The 24,256-nt window shown below is 46.2% G+C and overlaps 2 protein-coding genes across 5 annotated transcripts in view; both read left to right on the forward strand.

Annotated features, from left to right (window-relative positions):
* The window catches only part of SPTBN1 (spectrin beta, non-erythrocytic 1), a 114,713-nt gene extending 104,280 nt beyond the window's left edge, over positions 1–10,433 (forward strand). Inside the window, 6 exon segments of the mRNA XM_017821801.1 lie at positions 82–185; positions 713–776; positions 5,721–5,959; positions 7,188–7,361; positions 8,659–8,701; positions 9,072–10,433. Of these exon segments, the coding sequence (XP_017677290.1) occupies positions 82–185; positions 713–776; positions 5,721–5,959; positions 7,188–7,361; positions 8,659–8,701; positions 9,072–9,287 (840 nt within the window). The 3' untranslated portion in view covers positions 9,288–10,433.
* A 6,621-nt stretch (positions 10,434–17,054) lies between these two features.
* Positions 17,055–24,256, forward strand: part of EML6 (echinoderm microtubule associated protein like 6) — an 89,947-nt gene continuing 82,745 nt past the window's right edge. For all 4 annotated transcript variants that reach the window (XM_017821803.1, XM_017821802.1, XM_017821804.1 and 1 more), the window contains exons 1-2: positions 17,055–17,179; positions 17,901–18,561. In XM_017821803.1, coding sequence (XP_017677292.1) covers positions 18,365–18,561 — 197 coding nt within the window. In that variant the 5' untranslated portion in view covers positions 17,055–17,179; positions 17,901–18,364. The remainder of the gene's footprint in view (positions 17,180–17,900; positions 18,562–24,256) is intronic.

Here is a 24,256-nt window from a genome sequence, read left to right on the forward strand (position 1 = left end):
ACAGGGGTGTTCTTAGTTTCTAGAAATCCTCCTGACAAATGGGCAGTGCTTTTAACTGTACGAAACCGTTTCCCTTCCCAGCTGGAGCTGCTGGAAGTGCGTCGGCAGCAGGAGGAGGAGGAGCGGAAGAGGCAGCCGCCCACCCCGGAGCCCAAGGCAGAGGATGCAGACTCCCAGCAGCAATGGTGAGTCCTCAGGCTGAAAACGGGCTGTGAAAGGAGGGGAAGTTTTGGATTTAGTAATGTGACCCTTGTTAGAAGACTTGGTGGTTTATGAGGACAGGACCTTTCCCAGGCTCCTGAATTCACTGCTAAATTGAACGTTCCCATTTTCCATCCAGTGTTGTGACTGCTGGGGTGTCCCTGGCCTGCAAGTAGAACTGCTGGTTTTACAGCCCCTGGGTTATGAGTTACAGTTTCTGAACAACCTCAGCTTTTTTCTTTGATGAGCATCACTTACAGATTTTGAGCCACATCCATGTAACATTAACATTTATGAAATTACTTCTGTGAGAGGAGGCTTATTTGAAAGGTAACTGTCAGTAAAGTCTGGTTTGATCTCACTTCACACTGGATTTATTCAGTTGGGCCTGAGGATTTTAGGAACTCGCTTAAATTTCTTAAATTAATATTCAGTAGGAATTTTGGTGAACAAGACGTGTGACTTCCAAGAACTTAATACAGTTTCTTTTCTTTTCTCCTCTCTCCAACAGGGATGGGACAAAAGGAGAGCAGGTTTCCCAGAACGGTTTGCCCTCAGACCAGGAGTCTCCACGGGTTAGTTACCGCTCCCAAACCTACCAAAACTACAAAAACTTTATTAGCAGACGGACAGCCAATGACCGCTCGTGGTCTGGACTGTGACACAGAGTCATTTGCAGCAAAAGACACCTTTTTTCAGTATGGGTTACTGGTACTGGTTTCATCTTTTGGCTTCAGATTTCCCTGCTGCTTTTCTCTTCCTTCCCATCAGTTGACTTTTATTTGATTAGCAGCCCCTTGGAGATATATTTGCTTCACTTTAATCTTTGTTTATTTGAATCTCCCCACTGACACTCAGTTGCTTTAAGGTGACACATTTATTTCATGTTATTTACTGTGAGTTTTTCATGTCGCTAATAGTATTAAGATTTTCCAGCTAAATCGTCCTTTATATGAGTAATTGAGATTATTGAGATTACAGCCTAATGAAGAAGAGCACTAGACCCTGACAGGTATGACGCATCGAGTTGTACTAACAGGTCTCAGCACGGCATTATTCAATATTATTAAATCAGCTGCATTAGCAAGAGAGTTATTTACAAGGCCAAAGATAATCCACACAAGTGAGCTGGGCAGGGAGGGGGGAGTGTGACTCTGGACAAATAAAAGCCTTAAGGTTAGTTGTATAACATTCCATGCAGAATGGACTCATTGACTGCAGAGACAAATAAACGTGAAATAAACCATTAAAACCCAATATCTAGATTTATCTGGGGGTTTAGTCCTCATGAAGGGTTGTGATCTTGCTGGAGAGCTGTGCTGGGCCCTGTTTGGCCTCAGTCCTGTTCAGTTGGCACTACAGCAATTCAGTATCCAGGCACTGGACAGACAGGGGGGTAAAGGAGAGCAGGGCGTGGCCCCCTGGGGAAAGCTTGTGATGCTTTAAAAACTAAATAAAATACCTTGGTCTAAGATCCAGCTCTTTATTTTACCTGGAGGCAGGCAGAATGCTCCATGCCTTGTTGGTTCCTTCTTGGTAGGGGGGGTGTCCCAGTGGGGTCAGGATGCATGCCAAGCACCTTGCTGTGCAGCCAGGAAAATGCCAGGAAATGTCTCCAGAGTTAATGCAACACAGGAGCTGGGCCTGGCTCCTCCCTCCATCCCCTTCCTGCAAAGCCTCCTTGTTTCAGTGAATGCTTTGAGTGGTGAGAGAAATGACACTTCTTGTTCCTGAACCTGGCTCTCCAAGGTCACATTCCATGCAGGAAGGTCCCTGGCAGGCTCAGATCCATGGATATCAGGGCTCTTGCAAAGCAAACACACATCCCAACCAGGGGCCCTGGAGGAAATGCCTTTCAGCACAAGTTTATCTTTCCAGTAGCCCACCCCAGTCAGGTCTGAGTCTGCACACAGACTCTGCCAGTGCTCAGGGAACTCAGCAGTTCCACCTTCCTCTTTCTGGAAATAAAGCCTTTTGGGTCATCTTTAATATTCAATTACAAAGTGAGCTGTTGTATATTGTAATGTTTATAAATTCTGTACAGTTGTGGCAGGGAATCTCAGGGACCTGCGAGTCCCACATCATCATCTTGTTGGTTACCACAGCCTTATACATCCCCTGTTTGCATCTTTTTTAATTTTATTGTCTTTTATTGCCATGATACATAATGCATTTCCACGTTCATCTTTGCCATCTTCAGTCTTCCATGAGGATTTTTTGGCTGAGTTTGTTGAGCCCTGTGTTGCAGTAGCTCAGGTGTACCCAGCTGTGTCAGACCTGATGTGAGGCACCAGATCTGCTGCTGTTGGTCAGACTTTTGGCTCTGCCAAGTGGCTGAGCAGTGCAGCTGGATTGTTCTGGCTGGGCTGAGCCTGTGACGTGAGGACGGGGACTGAGAGGATGTGCTTCAGTAATTGTACTTTTGTCTTTCCACTTCATGATGCGTGTTTTTTTTCTTTTGTCAGGATAACAACATGTAGCTTCTTAATGCTTTTAAAAGTTCCCTGTGACTGTGTGGGCACGCTCTGGTGACTCCCACACCAGTGCTGCTCTCTGTGCCTGTAAGGTGTGCCAGCTCTCAGGGCAGTACAGCTGGAGCTTCAGACTCCACCATCCACGAAGCCTTCATGTGTACTCGGGCTAAAAATTAGTATGTAGGAGTAATTTAGAGAAAGAGACTTTTGTTTGTGTTAGTGCAGTTATATAAAAACTCCACTTTTATGATGAAGAAAAATTAATGATGTCATAGATTAAGGTCATCATTTTAGACACTAGAAGTGTAAGATTTCACCTGTTTATTACAGCCTGTGGGACTGGCTTAATGCATTAGAGAGGTCCTTTTGCCAGAACAACCTGTCATCTGTTTGCATCTGGAACAGGCAAATCCATCTCTGTTTTTTAAGCTGTGCTGCAGAGCCTTGAGTTGATGAACTGAATAATGTTGCTTCAAGCACTGTGAAAACCAAAGGGGTGTCTCCTGTCGTTGTCACCAGCTGTCCTGTTGCATGTCACAGTCCTGCTTTCAGTATCTCCAGAGTAGCCACTAAAGCACCTCCCACTAACCCTGAGTCCCTTTGAGAGCCCTGTCTCGTGTCCCTGAGCCCTGTTGTGCTGTAACAGTGTTTGCTGTTGGTTTGTCCCACAGCGCTGTCTCCGCATGTCCCACGCATGTTTCCATTGAAGTTTGTTCAGCTCCTGTTTCCTCTCCGTGTTGGTGACACATCCTTGGCAGAGCTGTTCGTGATTCCCATTTATTTTGCTTGTTTTCTGTTAATTGTAGATAACACGTGACAAGGAAATAAAACCTGACAGAGCAGCAGGAAGGCTTTTCCTGGCCCTCTGACAACCAGTAGAACTGGGCATAGAAGTCGCAGGTCTGATGGTGTGATTGAAGCTGGCAGTTGTCACTTAAAGCCACAGGGCTGCAGATTGCAACTGAATTCCATGTTAGTTCCCAGGAAACACCTTAAGCAGCTGTGCAGTGGCTGCTGGTTTGAAGCTGGGGTGTTTTCCCTCAGATCAGTGGTCGTAGGTATCCCCAGGGCAGTCACATTTTCACGTCTTGCTGGTATCGCCCCAGCAAACATGGTGCTCTCGGTGTCGGGCAGGGGACAGGTGGTTCTGGGGAGTTTATCTCATTGTGGGGATGAGTTCCTGTGATCTGTGTAATTCCTCAGAGGCCTCAGGTCCCTCAGACAGGGCTGCAGCAGAGTTTGAGGGGCAGGAAGTGTCACTGGACAGAAAGATGTGCAAAGGGCACTCCGTATTCCTGAAGGTGATCTGTTGGCCGTGGGTGACCCCCAGTTAATTGAGGTTCCAGGGGTGACTTGCTGGTTGTTCATTCCAACACCTGTGTTCTGGCAGTGTTCAGGTAATCTTCAGTCTCATCTATTGACCCTCTCCCCCGCTTCAGTCCAACCTTTTTGTTATATGTTGAGATTTGGATGCAAGTAGTGAGGTTTGGTGGCTTAGATTGATCCTGATTGTGAAGGAGCAGCGTAAGGCTACATGTCTGTATGGGCAGAGCAAAGCAGACCTGACTACAGTGCAGTGTGAGCTGGGATCCTCTCCCTGTGTCAGTGGGCAGTGTCTGGGTTATGGGGCTTTAGGTTGCTGAAAGGCAGTTAACCAATCCTTCCCATGTTCAGAGCAAGCTGACACTCAGATCTTCCCGGGTCCGTGCGTGAGGTACGAGGTGTTAGGTCCAATAACAGACACTGGGCAGGTGTAAGAAGTTCTAGCAAACGGTGGCAAAATTGAGTTTGTTGCATAATAATTCGGCTGCTTTTGATTTGTCCAGGCCATGTGCAGAAGTGGGAATGTCTAATTATTGTGCCATTCACAAAAACCTGCTTGTCTGCATAAAAACAGTCCAGAATGTTTGTAATCTACTAGAGCATTAGCAGCACTGAGCTTTAGTAACTTGCTAATAATAATACTACACACTGGTTGTGTAACTCCTGAGCTGCTACCAACAGCTCTAGATGTCAAAGTAATGGTACAGGAAAAAAAAAAACACTGGGACCAAGCTGCATTTCAAAAGCTTATGGCCATTAGGATTCCAATTTAAATGATTTTTGGATGAATGGCTCCTGAAGACGTCGACAGCTTGAGCAGTGAGAGCTGCTGGAGTCACGGCTGCTCTCTGGGTATCGCTCCCAGTGCGACAGGCAACGCGACCAACAAAGCAAGTGATGGGCAAGGCCTTGGTTCTGTCTTTGTTTGGGGGTAAATAGCTGTGTGATGCTGTGTGACTGTGGTGGTTTTCAGTTCCTTTAACCAAAATCCAACCCACCTAATAACGCCAGTCTGAACCAGACCTCGATAATTGACTCGTGACCTCATTCCCCTTGTCTTTACGATCCAATATCCTAACTGGGATGGTGGAGATGAAATGCATGGTGTAATCTCTCTAATTTCTGCATGTTTTGATTTTGTTGTGTCACTAGGGGAACGGGGAAAGTGGGAAAGGAGCTTTTACAGAAACAAATGAATTGCACACATTTTTGTAAATGCTCCTGGGCGATTGTGACATCTTTCTCTGCTGACTCATAGTTAATACCTTTTATGGACTTTTAATACCCCAGTAATGCCATAAATGTATTTAAGGTGGCTGATGTGTATAACTTCTACTGTTCCTCTAGGTCTGCAGAAAGTGTGATTGTTACTGTTCCAAACATTGGAGTACTTAGCAACAGAATCAAATGCTCTCATTTTAGGATAACAATATATTAAAGAATACGAATTGACCAGCAGAGCAAAGCACAGTAAAATTCACACTGATGTTCATCTGCTCTTATTTCCCCTTCTCTCCACCTATAAAATGGGTACTAATCCATTCCTACCTTCTAATTTCCTTGGCCTCCTGTGTCTCCATGGAGTGCGAGAGAGAACTTATTGGCCTGTGTCATTTTCCAGGCAAAGTTTATACACAGCCACGTTGTGCAGGGAGGCAGGTTAACTGCAGGATACCCCAGGGCTGGGAGCTGCAGGCTGAACGTGCTCTCCACTGTTCCCAGGTGGCAGAAACTGCAGACACAAACGAGATGGTCAATGGAGCTGCAGAACAGAGGACGAGTTCCAAAGAGTCCAGTCCAGTTCCTTCCCCGACGTCAGACCGCAAAGCTAAGACCGCTGTTCAGGCCCAGACTGCTGCTACCCTTCCAGCCAAAACCCAGGAGATCCCTTCAGCTCAGATGGAGGGCTTCCTGCACCGCAAGCACGAGTGGGAGACACACAGCAAGAAAGCCTCCAGCAGGTAACGTGCCGGGGCAGCCGAGAGGGCTGACCCAGATGTCACACAGCTCATGCCAGCCCTGCTGCCATTGTCTCCTTACAGCTCCCAGAGACCTCCCAGGCTCACCCTCCTGCTGCTGCAGGGACTGTGGCTGCAGGGCCGAGCAGTGTCTGTGGGGAAGTCTGAAGATGTTTGGTAGGAAAGGCAGCGTTAGCCGTATGTGGCAGGTGGAAAACTGAGGCACAGAGATAGCACGACTTCCCCACTGCACAGGAGGGATTTGTGGCAGCAGTGGGATTTGATTCCACATCTCTCAAGTTGTATCTTACTACAAGAAAAGAAAACCACGTAGGTGTGAGACTAGAAATGTTCGTATTCTTCTGACATTTTGTGTTTGCACATTACCACTTCCCACCTACTCTGTGATCTGTTCAGCGTGAGCAGGAGATGATTGGTGTGCCATAGTCGATTCCATTCCCAAGGACCCAGGCCTGCAGGTCTCAAACAGGCAGAGCTTTGAGATTTGTCTGCACTGGAAAAGCAGACTGGGGTCCTTTGTGACCCGAGAGAGCTCTTGGAACCAGAGTTGTGACTTGGCTGACAAGGAAAATGTTCACAGCAAGAGCTGAGCTACAGCAACATCTGTGGGGTTTGGTAGGAGCCGAAGCCCTTGGCAGAGCTGAGATCACACATGAGTACAGTACTCCAGGATTTGTGTTCCACTGGGGTTGTTCACACCAGAGAGTGCCTTGGAGGTACTGACAGCCACCAGCACCACTGTCTGGGTGCTCTTATTTCCAGTAATCATTACTTTTCACAGCTCTATTAGAGAATGAGGCACATGGTTTGTGTCAGTCGAGGATTTCACACAGAGTCCATTCATCAGTTTGCAGCACAGTGAGAAATCCTTCTACAGCAGAGCTTTGCCATTAAAAGGCCAATGGGTTTCTCTCCCAAGAATGCAAAGTGCCCAGTCTGCCAGAGTCCTCCCACGGTGAGGACAGGCTGGTGTGCTGTCACAGGGAAATCTCTGTTCCATGTGGCTCAGTGGCAGTGCTTTTGGCTCAAAGCTGTGCTTCCATGAGAGGATTCCCAGTGTGTGGTTTACGGGACAGTGTAGGCTGCATCCACATCCTCACACTGAACTAATCTCCGTTATCTTACAGAAATAATGGCGTTTGGTTTCCCCACTTCTGCCAGTGAGAGCATCAGATTCATAACTGCCCTCGTTGTTTCCCCTGTGCCCCAGGTCATGGCATAACGTGTACTGTGTCATCAACAACCAAGAGATGGGCTTCTACAAGGACTCCAAAGCTGCTGCCTCCGGCATCCCCTACCACAACGAGATCCCCGTGAGCCTGAAGGACGCGGTCTGCGAAGTGGCGGTCGACTACAAGAAGAAGAAGCATGTGTTCAAGCTCAGGTAAAGCTGGGCAGCAGTTTGCCCTGAGGGAATGCTGTGCTGGGTGTGTTCACTGTGTGAACCCAGCCTAGGAACTCAGCTCTTCCCAGCACTGACACAGGGGCTGTTTGTCAAAGGGAGCACAACACACCGTCACAGTGATCAGTGCACTTGCTGTCTGGGACCAGGCCAGGTGCAGGTGCCTGAAGTAGGAGCCTGAATTTCACAGTGCCTTTCACAGCTCTGCAGCTGCTCCCTCTGGAACTGATTGAGAAGAACGTTCGTGGTTCTGCTCTTCTCAAAATCAGGCCTCTTGTTTAATGTTTTCTGTATGAATTTAGGAGACTACTGAAGACATCTATCACGTTTTCAGGCCCAGAACACATAGTGACAGACCATTTCACTCTGAGCTATGTAAAGGACCTGTTGCTCAAAGGTTAAAAAAAAAAGGCTTTTCCTTGTGAAACTGTATATTTTACTAAACAACCTTCAGTTAAATATATCTTAAAAATATTTTATCTTTACACAGATGCTAGGTAATCCTGACTTTATGAACTGATCAGGTCATGTATTCCAAGACAGAGGTGTTTTGGTTTGGGTTTTTTTGGAAGAGTATAATTTTATATTGGTACAGGAATCCTCTTAAGATGTTAGAATCCATATCTGGGCAAAATTTGCTTTATAGAAAATATATAGGGAAATATATAGCAAATATTTAGGGAAATGTAGCTTTCTTGAAGACAGGCCTGCAGCTATGTGATTCATCCTGTAGACTATTTTAAAGCCCTCTGAATTGCTAATGTAAGGATGTGCTGTTCCAAATGCAAAGTTAGGCAGAAGAGCCAGCTGCCCTTTTTTCCCAGTGCCCCGTCACATGTGCCAGGCCCCTCGGGTACTTGCAGGTGGATATTTTCTTACTCACTCACTGTTATTTTACTGTTTAATACTCAATTTAATTTCATAAAGAAATGTTAAAGTGCTTGGGGTTTGTGGGGAAAGATGGGGAAGGCTCCTGCTGCCCCTGGCTCCTGCTTGTTCAGGTGCCTGGCCTGGCATTATTCTGTTGTTTTTTTAATTAATATGTATCTTCACATGTATTGTTAATTGTATCCCAGTTAAACCATTTGAGTAAAATCAGCACAGGAATCCAACAGAAGGGAGACCCTGGCCTTTCCTGGGAGGAGAGGCAGCTCCTCCTCCCTGCCACACAGTGCAGTCCCTGGAGCCAGCCCAGCACAGTGCCCCGAGCAGAGCAGCTGCAGGACTTTGCTGGGTTTTACAAGAGCCAGGAACACTCTGGGTGTTGTTTCCTTTGCAGATTGACCGATGGCAATGAATACCTCTTCCAAGCCAAAGACGACGTAAGTTTGCTTTTCTTGTGGTTTATTTCTGCTGTGCCACGGGTGCTGTTGTAGCAGAGGGGACACAGAGCTGCTGAGGGCTCAGGGCCCCGGCACTGCAGGGTCCCTCCCAGCTCTGTACTCTGTGCTCTGTGCTCTGAGTGTGCTTTGATTCCATGCTCTGCAGGGGGGTGTGGGTGATGTGCAGGTTCAGGGCTGCTCAGAGACAGCTCTAGTAGCCACCTCTGCAGGAGCACAGCCGGAGGAGAGCCAGGGCATGGCTTAGGGCCGGGTTCCTCCCGTTTCCCACCCGTGTCCGTTCCCCCTCCGCAATGCGGGTCAGAGCAGGCTGGGGGTTGTAACGGCTCTCTGCCCTTGGGGCTTCTTGAAGGAGGAGATGAACACGTGGATCCAGGCCATCACATCAGCCATCTCGTCGGACAAGATCGAGGTGTCCCCGACCACCCAGAGCACTCCAGCCTCCAGCCGTGCCCAGACCCTGCCCGCCAGCGTCACAATAACCAGCGAGTCCAGCCCTGGCAAGCGGGAGAAGGACAAGGAGAAAGACAAAGAGAAAAGATTCAGCCTTTTTGGTAAAAAGAAGTGAACTCCATCTCCACACACTGCACTTCTCTGACCGTTCCAGTGGAATTCCAGCATGCGAGCTCAGAACCAATACGTTACTCTCTGTGCCTCATGTTCCTCAATGTGATTGACATTTTTTTATTTATAGAGCGTTTTAAAACAAAAAAAGCCAACAAAAAAAAAAAAAAAGAATCTAAAGTTACAAACGTATGAGGTGCATTGGGCAGCTTCTGTAGGAGAGGGAGGACCAGGTTTTGGGGGTTTGTTTTTGTTTTTGTTTTGTTTATTTTTTTTTTAAATGAAGTTAATGTAGATTAGATCTTAATATTTAAACTGTTCCTCAATTTTGTGAGGCTGTCTTGGAAAATAACCCACTCCTAGTGCTATTGGTATGCAAGGCAGCGGTGCTTTCGAATCTACTGTGCGCACGAGAAGCCAATGTCCCAGCTCAGGGCGTTCCCTCAGCTGAGGGTGCCGCGCTGAGTCCTGCCTAGTGGAGCCTCCCCTTGCAGTTCTAACACTTATTGAAGGGCAGTGTGTTCTCTTTGCTGTAACAGAGTGCAGGGATGTTGACTCACACCCGACGCTGGTTATTAACACGGCCCGAGGCATTTCTGCATCGAGTACCACACGTAAGAATGTTGGTGTTCCAGACGGATGAACAGGCTGAGACAGTTTCAAATAAGCTGTAATTTCAAATTGGGTTTGTTTTGTTTTTGTTTTCGTTTTTGTTTTTTTTTTTTTCCGAAATACATTATATTGTATGTTTCAGATAATTCTAGTACAAAGTATAATAAGACTAGATGTATAATAAACCCTTTAAAATCATCGATAAGTGTAAAAGTGGAACTGAAGCATTTACTGGAAAAGTAATGTTACTCAAATGGTTACTTGCTTGTCAGCTGCAGCACTGTGTGTTATAATTTTGCTACATTACCTTGCTCTTTGATACATAGTGTGCATTTCTGTCACTGTAACTATTGTAATGAAAAATTTTCATCTTACTGCACAATCAAAAATTACATTTAATAGGAATGAACTTTCAATGACTGGGCCTGTAGTCAAGAGTAGTACTGGAACTGGCTTTCAGTTGTATCGAACTGTACCTCTAGACTTTTACCCTATCTGTTAAATATATGCGATGTCATTAAATGCTTTTAAAACTAAATATGCTGGGTAAGTTTCTTATTTCATTTCTGACGATGTTAAATCATAATTTTGAAAGAGGATCAAAAATAAAGTTATTTTAAAATGTCATCTCTCCTGTGCACTGAAACTGATGTCTCCAAATGTAATTCCATTCTCTCGTGCTAAAGTTCATTCGGAAATAGCTGTTTTCTCTCTTCCCACTTTTCTTTCTCCTCGCTTCCCAGCTGCCCTCCCTTTTACCCTGCTCCCCAAATTATGTGCCAAAAAAGGAATTAAATCAATATTTTGTAAAATATTTAGACATAGATACCGTTTGTGAGAAGTAAATCCAGCAGAATGGATGGAAGTAAAGCATAAGCAGGGGCTGGGGCGATGGAGTTACCTGGACATTTACCTGACTGAGGTAAAGCTCCATGTAAAAGTTGGCAGCCAAAGCACATCATTTGGAGTAAGTGCCATTCTCCAACTTTTTACCCACCTTTTGCTCAAGTGCTTAAGTCCTTTCCTTACCTTGGAGGCTGCCTAGGGAAGCATCCAAGAGAAATAGCTCTGAGAAGCTCCAATATGTTCTATATTCAGTGAAATGTAAGGAACCTGGTTTTTAATGTATTGTAATTATTAAAACACACTCAAATATAACTTTAGGTGGAAAGCAGACAAACTGCAAACAAACGTGTTTCCGAGCAACAGTTTCCTGAACATGTGACCAATATACAGTGTCTGAATTCTTTTCATGGAGTGTACAGTGTTCTCTGGGTTTTTCTTGTTTTCCAAAGTTTTTTGGTTGTTAAACAACGGAATATCCATGCACATGGATCTTTACTCTGTAATGTTACGTTGTTCCACTCTAATTATTAGTGAAATGTAGTCTAACACTGCTAGTATTGTAAATGTAAATTTTTACACAATAGAAAAAGCTGAGGTTTAACATTAGAGGCTATGAAACAATGTTCTTAGTTGATTAAAGTGCACAGAGACGTGGATGCCTTAAGTATGTGTCACTTAATTGAGCTGCTGCACTGAGCAGCGACAGATCCATCTCGATGGCCTGTGGTGTGTGATTCTGGGCTGACTGGGCTGAACGTGCCTTCAGAGTTGTTTCCTTCTTTATCTTGCTTCTCACTGAAAGTTGTTCCCAAAAATGACTTGAATAAAAATGCTTTCTTGCTTAGGAGCTGACTGGAGGTTGGTGAGGACCAGGAGTGAGCCCTAGTAAGCCCTGGAGCGTCAGGGAGCAGTTCCCTGCAGAGAGGTGGTGGGTCAGGAGCAGCCTCTGGACACAGCCGGGCCAGAGCAGGCAGGTCAGTGGGCACAGCCAGGGCCAGGGCAGGGAGAGGGACTGCGGGAACCTCTTGGATCAGGCGAAGGGAGGGACTGCTGGAAAATAGCAGGGGGAGAAGAGAGACTGTAAAGGTAGCTGTTGGAGACAGGACTGAAATGGGAGCAGCTGTCATTGCCACCAGTGGTCCCTGTTCAGAGGTGGCTGTGTCACTGCCCAGACTGCCCCAGTCACCATGGCCAGACTCCCAACACAGTTACTCACTGAAGGGGGAGGAGCTGGTGCACAGTTTATATCCTGAAGAGTCCTTCCCATATCCTGGCAAACTGAGTGCAGTGTGGGGGAAAACCCAGAACTCCTTAGCCATTGGAATTAAGCTTGTGTTGGTGTTCTTTTAGATTGATGCAAATAATCTAATGCAGATTAATCCATCTGTTCTGCACAGAGAATATGTTCTGTGGTAGGGCTGTCCTCTGTACAAGGAAGATTAATGGTAACGGTAAAGGAAAAGAAAGGAATTATTCATCTCTGTCCTGGTGAAATATTGGTTTAGATGGGTTTTCCCTTCACCATGTTTTTTTTTTTATGCTTGAGTTCACAGAGTATGGACTTTAAATGTGTAGGGTCCTTAAGAATATGCTTTTGTAATTAACAGCTTGCAGGTATGATGTAGTTTTGCTATTTTTGGTGGCTGTTTTGGTTTTTGCTGCCTTAACTAATCACAGGTAGCTGAAAAATACAGAAGCTTAAATAACAATGAGTTGGAACAGACATTAGTCCTTTTCATTAAAAAAAATAATCAGAAGAACAGGCTGTGCTAAATGACTGATTAATGTTAAGAATTAAATCACTGAAGAAGTGGAATCCAGCTCACTGACCCCACAACTCTGTCCGTGGACTGACCAGTCGAGGCCTCATCCTGTGAGCAGGAGGGATGGGAGCCCTGGGCCAGCACAAATGGAGCAAGGATTCAGCTGCCTTTCCGTGTCCTGGCACTACAGTACCCTCTGAGGCTAAGCAGGACAGAAGTCAGGTAAGAAAGCACCATGTTCTCAATGCAGCAGGATTCCAGGTGTCCCACGGTGGTGGGTGTGCAGGGCCTAGCTGAGGAGTCAGCATTCAGCTTGAGGCTCTAATTTATTTCCTTCCTTACTGCTCACTGTAATTTATCTCCTGTCAAGCATTTTTCTCTAGCCTTGTGACAGCAATCGATAGATATTCTAGTTCTGGTGGATTATTGGGGTTTGCTTCCAAGGATTTTAAACAAGATTAAAGTACAAATGAGGCGAGGCATGAACCAGCCCGGGGGGAGCAGAGGGAAATGTATGACAGCGTAGAGCAATGAAACCCAAAAAGCACAGGAGTGGGGATGTGCTGTGATTCAGCAGGTAGCCCTGGGTGCCTGTGCCGGTGCCAGGGAAGGCAGTGCAGACACTCTGTGTGCTGTCAGCTGACAGCCCGGGGAGCAGCAGCAGCAGCAGCAGCAGCAGCAGCAGCAGCAGCAGCAGCAGCAGCAGCTCGGCAGGCCCCACGTGGGCGCATCCGCAGTGTGTCATAATGCAGCACGGCCCGCCCCAGCGCCCAGCGGCCCAGCCCTGCTGCTCGGGCACAGCCTGCAGGGCAGCCCCAGCACGGGGCCAGGGGGCAGGAAAGGGCCGACTTGGCTTAAATACCCAGTTGTGGTGGAAAGGATGAACAGAAGGACTTTATGCGTCAGCGCGCGCGGATCCTCCCCGGCTCGTCAGGCCCAGCATTCTGCTCAGCCTGGTGGTGGAGAACACCCCAGCTACAGCACAGTGGGAATACACCTTGTGCCATGAACACCACAGCCTCAGCACAGTGTGGATACACGTATTTCCATGAGGCATCATTTACTTTGTGTCCCAAAATAATGCATTTCACAGAATACTCTTTCACCGTCAGATGGGACGCTGTGATGGCTCATTACATTTTCACTGTAAAAATTACCTGGGCCTAACATGAATTTTGTTATGAGTCTCCTATTGCTCCTACTGCTTTCCTTTTCCTCCCACGCCCAGTGAGACAAAACTCCCTTGCTCACTGAGTGCCAGCATCGTCCATGAGAGGTCACTGTGTCCAGGGAGATGCTGAGCTGCAGCGGAGCCACTCTCACTGGAACACCACACCGGGTGTTATCTGTGCACTCGAGAGAACTGAGAGCTTGGGTGAAAGTTCTCTTCGCTCAGAAAGGCAGATTTCTAAGGAGTTATGTAAACTCGAGGCGAGATTTAGACACGTCTCAGATGCACCGTCGTAGGAGGGAAGCTGAGTCGAGTATGGCAGCCAGGCTATGGGAAGGGGAGGAACACCACCATCCCTGCTGGGGCAGAGGGAAGGAGAGCAGCTCTCTGGGAAGGTCAAGCTTTCTGCTATGATGGTCGTAATTTTAAACTGGTCACTGAGATTCCAGGAAAAGATGGCAGGAAGGCAGTGCCCATGGAGGTCTGGATGGAGGCTGGCAGTGCCCCAGCAGAGATGGGCTCTGGGAGACCAGTGTCTGGTCTCGCAGAAATGGGCTTGAGGATGCAAAATGCTCCAATTTTTCCTCTTTTCTGTTTTCCCCCTAATGCTATTTCTGGTCAGATCTGAGCGTTTCATTAATGCAAATCAGTGTTCCTGCCCACAAGGAATAAGAGCTTAGAGCCAATTCCCCTGTTATGATTTTGTAGTTAAATCGTAAAATCACTGAGAGGCATCAATCAGGATTGGATTAATGTAATGCCAGGCAACAAACAAACAGAACCAGATCACAGCTCCTGCTTCTAAACCCTCCCCCCAAGGTCTTAGGGATTTTATAGAATTTAAAAAAGCATTTGCAGCTCAAATAAGAGGTACCAATTTTGAAATACCAATTAATATGGCATCTCTGTGCATCTGCTGTACATTCATCCACAAAAATAGGAGTTATGAAGGCTATTTTGTGGAGCAGAGATCTAGGACATAACACAGATGTTTCTGGGAGGGAAAACCTCAGTGTTCATTGTTAATCACAGCTCTTGGACATGTACAGAGTGGGCAGGATGTATCACAGAGCATTGGAGTTCATTTGAGATGTGGTGCTTTTTGGCATCTTCTATACGAGGCTTGCTATAAACAAGCAAATAAAACCAAAAAACCAAACCCAAAGCCCTCAAAAAAACCCAACAGCAGGGAATGGTCCCTTGGGCGGAGAGCAGAGACTGTCATTCAGGTACTACTCATACAAGATGCCACATCAGTTGTTTTTTTACATTTAATACCAAAAAAAAAGGCAGTAAAATTATGGGATATGTGTTCCAAGCTGACAGGCTCCTTGCCACAACGAGGGGAGAAAATGCTGCTGCTATTGCAAATTTTTATGTCTCTTTTAATTAAGTTCTTCAACATATTTTAAAGTGTTAATTTTTACAAGGGTTACATTAAATTGGAAGTACATTCAGACGACTCTTTTTTTTGAACGGAAACGCCCCTTTTTTAATAAGATTCACACTCTTGTCTTGGTTTGTATTTTTCCTTCCCAGCCTTCCTTGGATTTGTGATGCTAAGGGGTCCAAAATCCAGTATTAACACCCAAAAAACCCCAGGAGAGCATGAGGGATATTTACGTTGTGCTGACAGTGAACAGCAGGTTGCAGCACTGAGGAATGTTTTCGACAACATGACAGCTCCTGAGAGGAAAGTAAATAGTGCATTTTTTTAAATTGAAAAAAAACCCAAAACCCAGCCCACAAACCCCTCACCATTAAATTAATTAATTGAATTAATTAATTCAATCACCACCATAAAATTCACTAAATTCTTGAGGGTACAGATTACAGACAAATGAGTGAAACTAAACTTGTGTAGCTGCACACATTTACAGGTTTTTCTCTGAGGGTTTTTTGGGGCCTTGCTTCATAACTAGTGTACTTAATTGCTAAAATAATGATAATGATGTATAAAAATCATTTTTTTCTAAAACTGAGAATATATGTTTTCATGAAGGATTAAATACAAAGTTCAGCTTGACTACTGTTGCTCACAGAGAGGTGACAGCCACAGAAGCAGAGGCTTGAAACTAGTTTTTTATTTGTCTTTATTGAGTAGATAAGTAGCCTATTTGTCATATCTATTAATTTTTTAATGTGATTCAGACAGTTTAGCCAAAAAAAATGATAAAAGGAAAGCTATGATCACATGGAATTTATTCTATTGGGATGGGAAAGGATAAAGAATTTATCATTCACTGGAAGCCTTATTAGATACCCACATCTACAGGGTGACAAAGCGGTTTTCCACAGTCTGACAAAAAAAAAAAAAAAAGAGATTGAAATAATTTTGGCAGCTACACAAAGATGCTTCAGCCCAGCACGAGTGGGTTTGTGTGCTGGTGGGTAATGCAACGAATTTGAAATATTTTACAAAGCTTTTAAAAGCATTCAGATTAGTGCAGGCCCAGCTGTAACATGAGTAAATAAGGGTGCTAAAAGCCTTTGCCAGCACGTTCCAGGGGGAACGCTGGAAGAGCAGGGGTTTTGTGCAGGTGAACCTGCATGAAAGGTACAGCCAGGACGGGTTCTGTCCCAAAGACCTGGCGTGTTGCCACAGGGAACTTAATTCCAGAGAAGGGACCGGTCCCAGCAGGATTTAAACCGCTGAGACCCACACGCAGGTGTAAATTATGTAATGACCAGTGAAACTCCAGGAACCAGCCGGAGCTGAGTCAGGGGAGGTTCAGGTGGGATATCAGGAAAAGGTTTTTCACCCAGAGGATAATCGAGCGCTGCCAGAGCTCGAGGAGCATTTGGACAGTGCTCTCGGGGTCAGGGCGGGATTGTTGGGGTGTCCTGTGCAGGGCCAGGAGTGGAACTCGATGATCCCTGGGGGTCCCTTCCAACTCAGGATATTCTATGATAAAACGAAGTGTTTTGCTGGTGAAGCAGTTAAAAAAAAAAAAAAGTGACTGCGAATTTGGTTGTATCTTGTGAGACTTTTGGAGACTGCAGTAAACAGGGAAAGCAGAAAGTGGGTTTTTATTGCCTTAATCCGCTGTCCCTGGCGGGGCAGGGCTGGCGGTACCGCGGCCCCTCACGGCCCCGGACCCCGAAAGGGCGGGAAGGGCTCGCGCCCCCCGAGGCGCCGCGCGCCATCGAAAGGCCCAGAAGGGCTCGCGCCCCGCGAGGCGCCGCGCGCCACCGAAAGGGCGGGAAGCGCTCGCGCCCCGTGAGGCGCCGCGCGCGGCGGCCCCGCCCCAGGGCGGGCACCGTGAGGGCTCCGTGAGGGCTCCGCCCGCCCGGGGCGGCACCCTGAGGGCTCCGCCCGCCCGCCGGGGGCCGGGCTCCCGCTGGAGGTGGGTCCGGAGGCTCCGAGGTTCGTCTCGGGCGAGCAGCGCGTTCCCTGCGGGCGGCAGTCCCGCCGCCGCGTCCCGGAGTGCTGCCGGCGCTGTGACCCCGGGTGTGAGCGGTGCCAACGCGCACGTCGGTGTGAGGCGTGTTGTGTGGGAAAAGGTACAGGGGTTGTTGTCAGCCTTGGAATTAATTCCCCTCTTCCCGTCCGTCTGGCGCTGTGCCCTGTGAATGTTTGGTTCTCTGATTCCAGCATCCTCTTCCCTGCGGTTGTGGCCGAGTTTCTGGAGGGCTGGGTTTGGGCTCCTGTGGAGCGATACTATAAAGCGGTGGATGTCTTATCACCAACGACATGCAGCAACCACGCTCGGCTGATAATGACAATACAAATTCTGCTTTAGGAAAAGCAGAACACAAGCGAGGAAATGTGTTCCTTGGAATATCATTCCAAAGGATGACAGTACAAAAAAAAAAAAAAGGGAAAAAAAAAAGCCACCAGCCTCCACTACCTCGTGGTGAGTTGGAGTGACTGAAAATGGGAAATTTAAAATTGTTTTAATTACATGGTTGCTGTAGAATCCAAAAGGAGGAAGTTTTGGGTCGCTGGGGGATAAGGAAAGCCGGGTTATATCCCCATATTTATGCTGGATGTTGTGTATGAGACGGTATTGAAAGAGAGGATTCCTGTGAGGACTCGGAGCGTTGGATCGTGTGAAAGGGTTCAGAACCGCCCAGAGCACCCGCAGCGCCCATCCCAGCGGAGCTCCCCTCACCCAAGCAGTCCCCCCCGCCAGGCAGAGCTCCCCCATCCCAGGAGTCCCTTTTAAACACACGTGCACTCTGCCATTCAAACCCACGGGGCTTGTGTTTTCTTCTCTTTCAGCTCTGGCCCCGGGGGTAACTATGTTAAAAAGAGGAGCGCCCAGGAAGCGTTGTGCAGGAAGCCAAGAAGGTGCCGCACGGGAGACGCAGCGGGAAGCCTTTGGCAGGTGGTGCTGGTGACGCACAGAAGTTACTTTGCCTTCGGGAGGACAACAGGCCCCGTGCGCTGCCCATGTAGGTGTGCCGGTGTGCCCCCGAGAAGTTGGCTGGTGGCGCGGCGGCGGCGGAGCGGCGGCGGCTCGTCCTGGGCAGCGGCGGCGGCAGATGATGGTGGCGGCGCGGCACTGAGCTGAGCGGCGGCATCCCGGCTCCGCCGATGCGCTTCCCGGCCCCTTCCCCGCTCCGAAGGGCCACCTGAGGCTCCGGCAGCTGGGCAGGCATCGCCAACGTCGGAAAGGGGAAAGCGTGCCGGGGGCAGGCGGGTCAGCGCTCGGCTGTGTGCGGGTGGGCAGGGGGTTGGTTATCATGGCGGATCGGACGGCTCCGCGCTGCCAGCTCCGGCTGGAGTGGGTGTACGGCTACCGGGGCCACCAGTGCCGCAACAACCTGTACTACACGGCAGGGAAAGAGGTCGTGTACTTCGTGGCCGGAGTCGGCGTGGTTTACAACACCAGGGAGCACAGCCAGAAATTCTTCCTCGGGCACAACGATGATATTATCAGGTAAGGGGACTGACTTCTCTGGTGGTGGGGTGGGGTGGGGTTTAAAGGGAAGGGAGGAGAATGTAGGGCTGGCAGAATACCCCCTCCTTGCTTCTTACAGCTCGGCTTGCACCTGCCGTTTTCAAGCCGCCCGGATTTGTTAGCGGCAGGCTGTGTGAAAGCTGGATTTCTAGATACTATCGGTTATCGTTATTTTGTAGCAAAGCTTCAAAATGTTGCAATATTAAGAGAGAGACAGTAAGTTTTTCTCTTGCACTGCACCAAAAGCAAGGCATTTGGTTTCAGCACTGGGAATATCTTAGTGCAACAGTGCTGCAAAACCGCGTCTCCAGCACAGTGATCTTCCCAGAGCTGGGACCCCGGCTCATCAGTTCTGACATCGCACAGAAGGCAGGTGTAGCTCTCCTCGCCCTCGGCAAATCCCAGCACAGGAGTCCATAAATCTGACACATCGCTCAAACTAAGCTGCTTTTAATACCATCCGGAAAATTTAAATCAAAATCAACTTCAACTGTTTGCACTCCAGGCAAAAAATCCCAAGCATGCTGGTGCAAGATGGCTACAGAAGCACAGGTCTGGCTCTTCATCTGTCCAATTTATTGCCTCTTTCTCTCAGATTCTGCCTGAGAAACGGATTTAATTGATGTTCTCGTCCTGCAGAATGCTGATTTTTACTGCACCTCACAAAATAGCACAATAAAAACACAGTTAAAGAGTTCTAGGTCCCCTCCTAAAAATCTGCCCGAAATACAGAAAATTACATCGGTAAAATAGAAAATTAATGTTGCAGCTACTACTTTGTGACAGAAATGTGAGCTTAGAATATCCCCATGAAGGATGTTGCCTGGTGATGCCACTCCTCTGAGCACAGCTATGTGCTGCCCTCCCTGTTCACCCAATTCAGCATGAATGAAGTGTTTTGTTGATGATGTGGAACCAGAGCGGTCCCAGGTGACTCATGGTGTGGGAGTGCTGTGGAAACATCTGCCAAAGGCAGAGTCCTGACACTGTAACCACCTCACACAACTGTCACGTCATCCCTGGTTATGGAAACCATCCACTTTTCCTAGGAAGAGCTTTTGGCTCCTGTGTGCCCTCGTAGCATCCTTCCCTCTGGAATGTTTTGTCAAGTACTGTGGATGTGTATAGAAGTTTATGCTGGTTTCAAAGATATTGCAGCTCCAAAAGGCTGTTTAAATGTACACTGGGCTGCTCAGAGAAGAGTCGGGTATTTTAGATGCATCTGCAGTATCATGACATTAAAAGTTTTGCTTGTTGTATGGACATAAAGTTTGATACTCTATGGAATAGGAAGTGTAATCCATGTAGAGAGTTGTATATTGCTGAGGTTAGGCTTGAATTCTTATTAAATACTAGAAATATAATTCTTTAAAACATAACTACATAACTACAGATCTCCACTGAGTTTTGGTTAGACAGTCATGCTTTGGTTGTCTCTCTATTTTTTAATATTCAAACAGCTGAGGGAAAAATGTCCCAAATATTATACTTGTACTTTTAAGCAGGTGATTCTTTGTGTGGTCATCACTGATATGACTCATAAATGCAGGAATTTAAATTCTCACATTTTAGGCTTCATAGCTTTCATCCAATTGAGATGAATGGGATGAATGTACTTATCCAGGTTTTCTTGTTTTGTTGGGATTTACTTGCCTGAGACCAGCTTCTAAACAGCAGTGTGTGCATTTGCAGTCCAACAGGTTGTAATTTCTAAAGAGGTTTGAAACACCATTTTAAAAAAAAGAAAACTTGCAGATTTTGGAAAATTCTGCAAATCACTGAGACCAGAAGACCTTGAAGTAGGAAGATCATCTGCTTGCAAGGACTGCTGTTATCTCCTTTTGTGTTGAAAGGTTTTTGTGAATGCTGTTCTGTGGCAAAAAAATTGATGACCCCGTGATTCTCAGAGCTGATACCTGTGTGTTACCTGGGAGTGTTTGTTGAAGTCATGAAAGGGGATATTTGTCCTTGGTGGAAAGGTCAGGTGTGCATGTTTAATGTGTTTTCACAAGATTAATGGTTCTGCCTCTTGTTTTGTATCGAAATAATGCAGCTGGACATAATTTAGTTTGGGCTCAAGCAGACCAGCGTGTATTGGATTAATGGAGAAATGCCATTTTTCCCAAGATCCATATTTAAAGGCAAGTTCTGGCTGTACAAGGAACTGGATGTACTGCACTTGGCTGGTAAGGTCGATGTTCTGAGTGCACAAGTAAGCTCGGTGTGTCCTGTTTCCTGAGCAAAGCCCCCACCAGGTGCTGTGCTTCCCAGCTCTTCCTCCTTGGACTTCAGCATGAGACGAGGTCCTGAACCACCTGATTTACCCTCCAGGTGAGCCCTGCTTTGTGAGGGGTTTGTGGGTCACCTCCAGAGCTCCCCTGCTTTACTGCAGCATCCTGTGGTTCCTTTGTTGCTGCCAGTCATCTAACACAGTTCTTCTTGCATGTTACTTCGTTGTGGAGTGGCTCATACTATTGATTAGCACGTCCTGTCATTACAGGAGAGGATCAACACGTGGCTGAAGTGAATCAGCATTAGTTCTGGCCTCTGAAGGGTCTGGGTCCTTTTTGTTTGTCATTGGTGAAGTTTACTTTATAATCAAAGAGCACGAAACATGCCCTGTTCTTCTGCCTCCCCCCGAGGGTGTAGATCCAGCCATGGCCACACTGGGATGGAGCAGTGTCCTGTCCCGGACTGTCACTGGCTGCAGTCATTGCTGCGGGGCAGGACTCGGGGTCAGAAGCCAATATGAACACCGGGGGGTTGTTTTCCTTCTGGAGTAATTCAGAAGTGGGCTTTTGCAGCAGCTCATTGTAAGAGCAGTGCCTTTGTGTGGGAGTGAGAATCTTGCAGTGCATGCAGCGTCTCTGCCTTCCACAGCATCCCTGCAAATATGGGATCCCTGTGCAGCAGAACCACCCGCAAGGCTGGCTCGTTACTTCTGACAGTACTGCAACACTGTCAAAAGAACAAAAGGTTTTCTTACTTTATGTTGTGCCTTTACTTGTAGAACAGTGATCAATTAGATCAATCCTTGTTTTTCCCTTAATTAAGTGTTGAGTGCAGGTAGTTCTTTCCTATAACTGTTCTGCAATTTTTGCATATACAAAAGCCACAGAAAACAGCAAAAGTAAAAATATAACCGATTGAGATACTTCTCATCATTTAAAATACAGTTGATTTTATTTCTTTTTACAGAATTCATTTGTAAACAGAGATTCATTCCTAACTTTGAGGAATTTTTCCGCTGGTATAGTAGTGATGTCTCCTTGTTCTTGAGTACCTGCAAAGCCCCCTGTTATCCCTGGATTGCAGAGCACGTTGTTTATGTAAGGCAGTGTGGGATTTATCAGAATATTGCTGTAAGTGTGTGTCTGTGTGTGTGTGAGTGCCCCTGTGCTGACAGATTGGGATTAAACCACGGCTGTGCCAGCGGGATGAGATTTGCTGCGCTGACATACAGACTGGAGGCCTGGTTTGTTCCCAGGAGGGTTGTTTCAGGAGACAGGATGTGTATTGGAATATGACTGTACATTTTCTTGTCTTTCTGCCACTGGGGAAAAAAAGGAATAGGATGCCTGAAGCAGTGTTGTGTGTTGTTGACTGTAGGAAATGTAATTTTGGAATTAGTAAATTGATGGCAGAGCTATGCAAATCAAAACCCCAGAGATCAAAGATATAATTGTACTTTTATCTTTTTATTTAAGAGTATGTATCATAATATTTCTGGTTATAGGGTGGTGCTTATTTGAAGAGATCTGAAACACTTTGTTTCCTTGCCCCCATTTGGGTGGTAACCCTACAGCAGCTTCTGTAGAGTAGTGGTCAAGTTACTGTGGTTGCTGGATGTGTTTTGGGAACTGTTTTGAGACAGTACATTGTTAAACAAGTTTCATATGAAAGAAATTAATGGCCCCTAAAAACTCATCAGCTTTATTGCTTCCTTTGCTTTCAATCTCAGAAAACCTGGGGAAAATGCAGTTTGTTCCATGAAGTTCTGGTGGCCTCTTCTGCCTGCGCTCGGTTCCTGCGCTGCATTTAGATTTGAACTCTTGCCCAGGGTTGCTATAAGTTGCTATAAATTTGTGTTTTAAATATCCATGTGAATGCATCAGACATGTTGGAATATGTAGTTGCAGTATCTTATTGAATGTGGGTTTAGAAATACATGGATCAGTTCAAAGTGGGGAGAAACTCAGCAGGCATTTGTCGCAATATATCAATGAGAATAGTCATTATTTAGCTCCAGTCTTCAACCAGAGCAGCCTAGCCTTCATTTTTTAATATAGTTTTTTTACTTTCTCTGCATCAACTCTCTGCACCTTTTTAACTTGCTTTATTTCAATTTGATTTGAGATGACCAGGAATCATCAGGTAGTTGTGTGTAATCACTCTTTACTAGGATGAAAACTCAAAGAAAGTATTTTGATATAAGTAACCTTAATTTCAAATTTTCTTCTCAGTTTGAAGGCTGGGGAGGAGCTGATGGCACAGTTTTGTATTAGTGTTTTGTATTATCAAACTTTCTGCAAAAGTATATACACAAATTCTGGTCTTTACAGATGTTTATAAACTGCATCTTGCAGGACAGAAGAGATCAACCTCCATGAACTGTTATTACTCTCTTTCTTCCTGACGAAATGGATGTCAGATAGATTTATGTGGGCAATTTCCAGATACTTTTTCTTTTTTTTTTCTTCCAAGTCTTGATTAGATTTCTGCAGCAAGATGAGATGCATTTCTGCCCCAAGAACATTTGGTTGTCTGGCTTTTCTGTCCAACAGACAAGTTGAATTTAAATTCTCCTTTACAAAGTGGTGTTTGTAGCAGACTGGGAATGACACCTCCAGAGCTTTAGGGAGCCTTGATCTTAAGGCCATGTATGTGTTTATGTCAAATTCCTTTAAACATTCCAACAGCACAATGAACTTTGGTGCTCTGCAGCCTATTGCTGGAACTTGTGTTAATGCTGGCGTTGAAGTCTGTTCTTTCTTCTGTGACAGATGGATTGAAATACACTGACATGATGGTAATAAAAACAGAATATGAAATAAAGGTTACTCTCAGAGGGATACAGCAACCCTGCTATTTTGGTTGCCTGACTTTCCCTGTTACAAAAGATTTCGCTGGGGTTTTTTTATCAGGAATTTTGAGTGCCTTCATTCCATTAGCAGACCGGAATGTTCAAGGCATAATCCTGCTGCCTAGTACTACAGTTTGTATGTAGTCACACTAATATTGGTGCCTGCACACCAAAATTGGGCATCCATTCATGCCAAACATCTGCTTCCTCATCTTCAGAAATTCTTCCATATGCAGAGTTAAATACTGCAAGTGTTGTTCACTTATTAGCTGCAAATATTAATTGCACAATGACGGTATTTACAACAGTGAGTGTAACAGTAAATAACTAGTAGCAGTTGTAGTAAAAAAAGACAACGAAACAATCCCTCTAGGATTCTGAGGGATTCTCATCTCTTTAGAAATTTATTTTTTCTTAAAACCTATTGAAATGCTGTTCAGTGGAACTACTCTGTTAGTGGCTGTAAAACAAGTTTATAATATACACTTATGTTCCCAGTCCAAGGCCTCGTGCAGCTGCAGTGATTGTTGCACGTGGTCTGGCCTCCTACTTCCACAGTGGGTTTATTTGGGTTTTCTTTTAAATATGAGG

Source organism: Lepidothrix coronata, unplaced genomic scaffold (assembly GCF_001604755.1).
Source record: "Lepidothrix coronata isolate B3197 unplaced genomic scaffold, Lepidothrix_coronata-1.0 Scaffold92, whole genome shotgun sequence".
NCBI classification, from domain to species: Eukaryota; Metazoa; Chordata; class Aves; order Passeriformes; family Pipridae; genus Lepidothrix; species Lepidothrix coronata.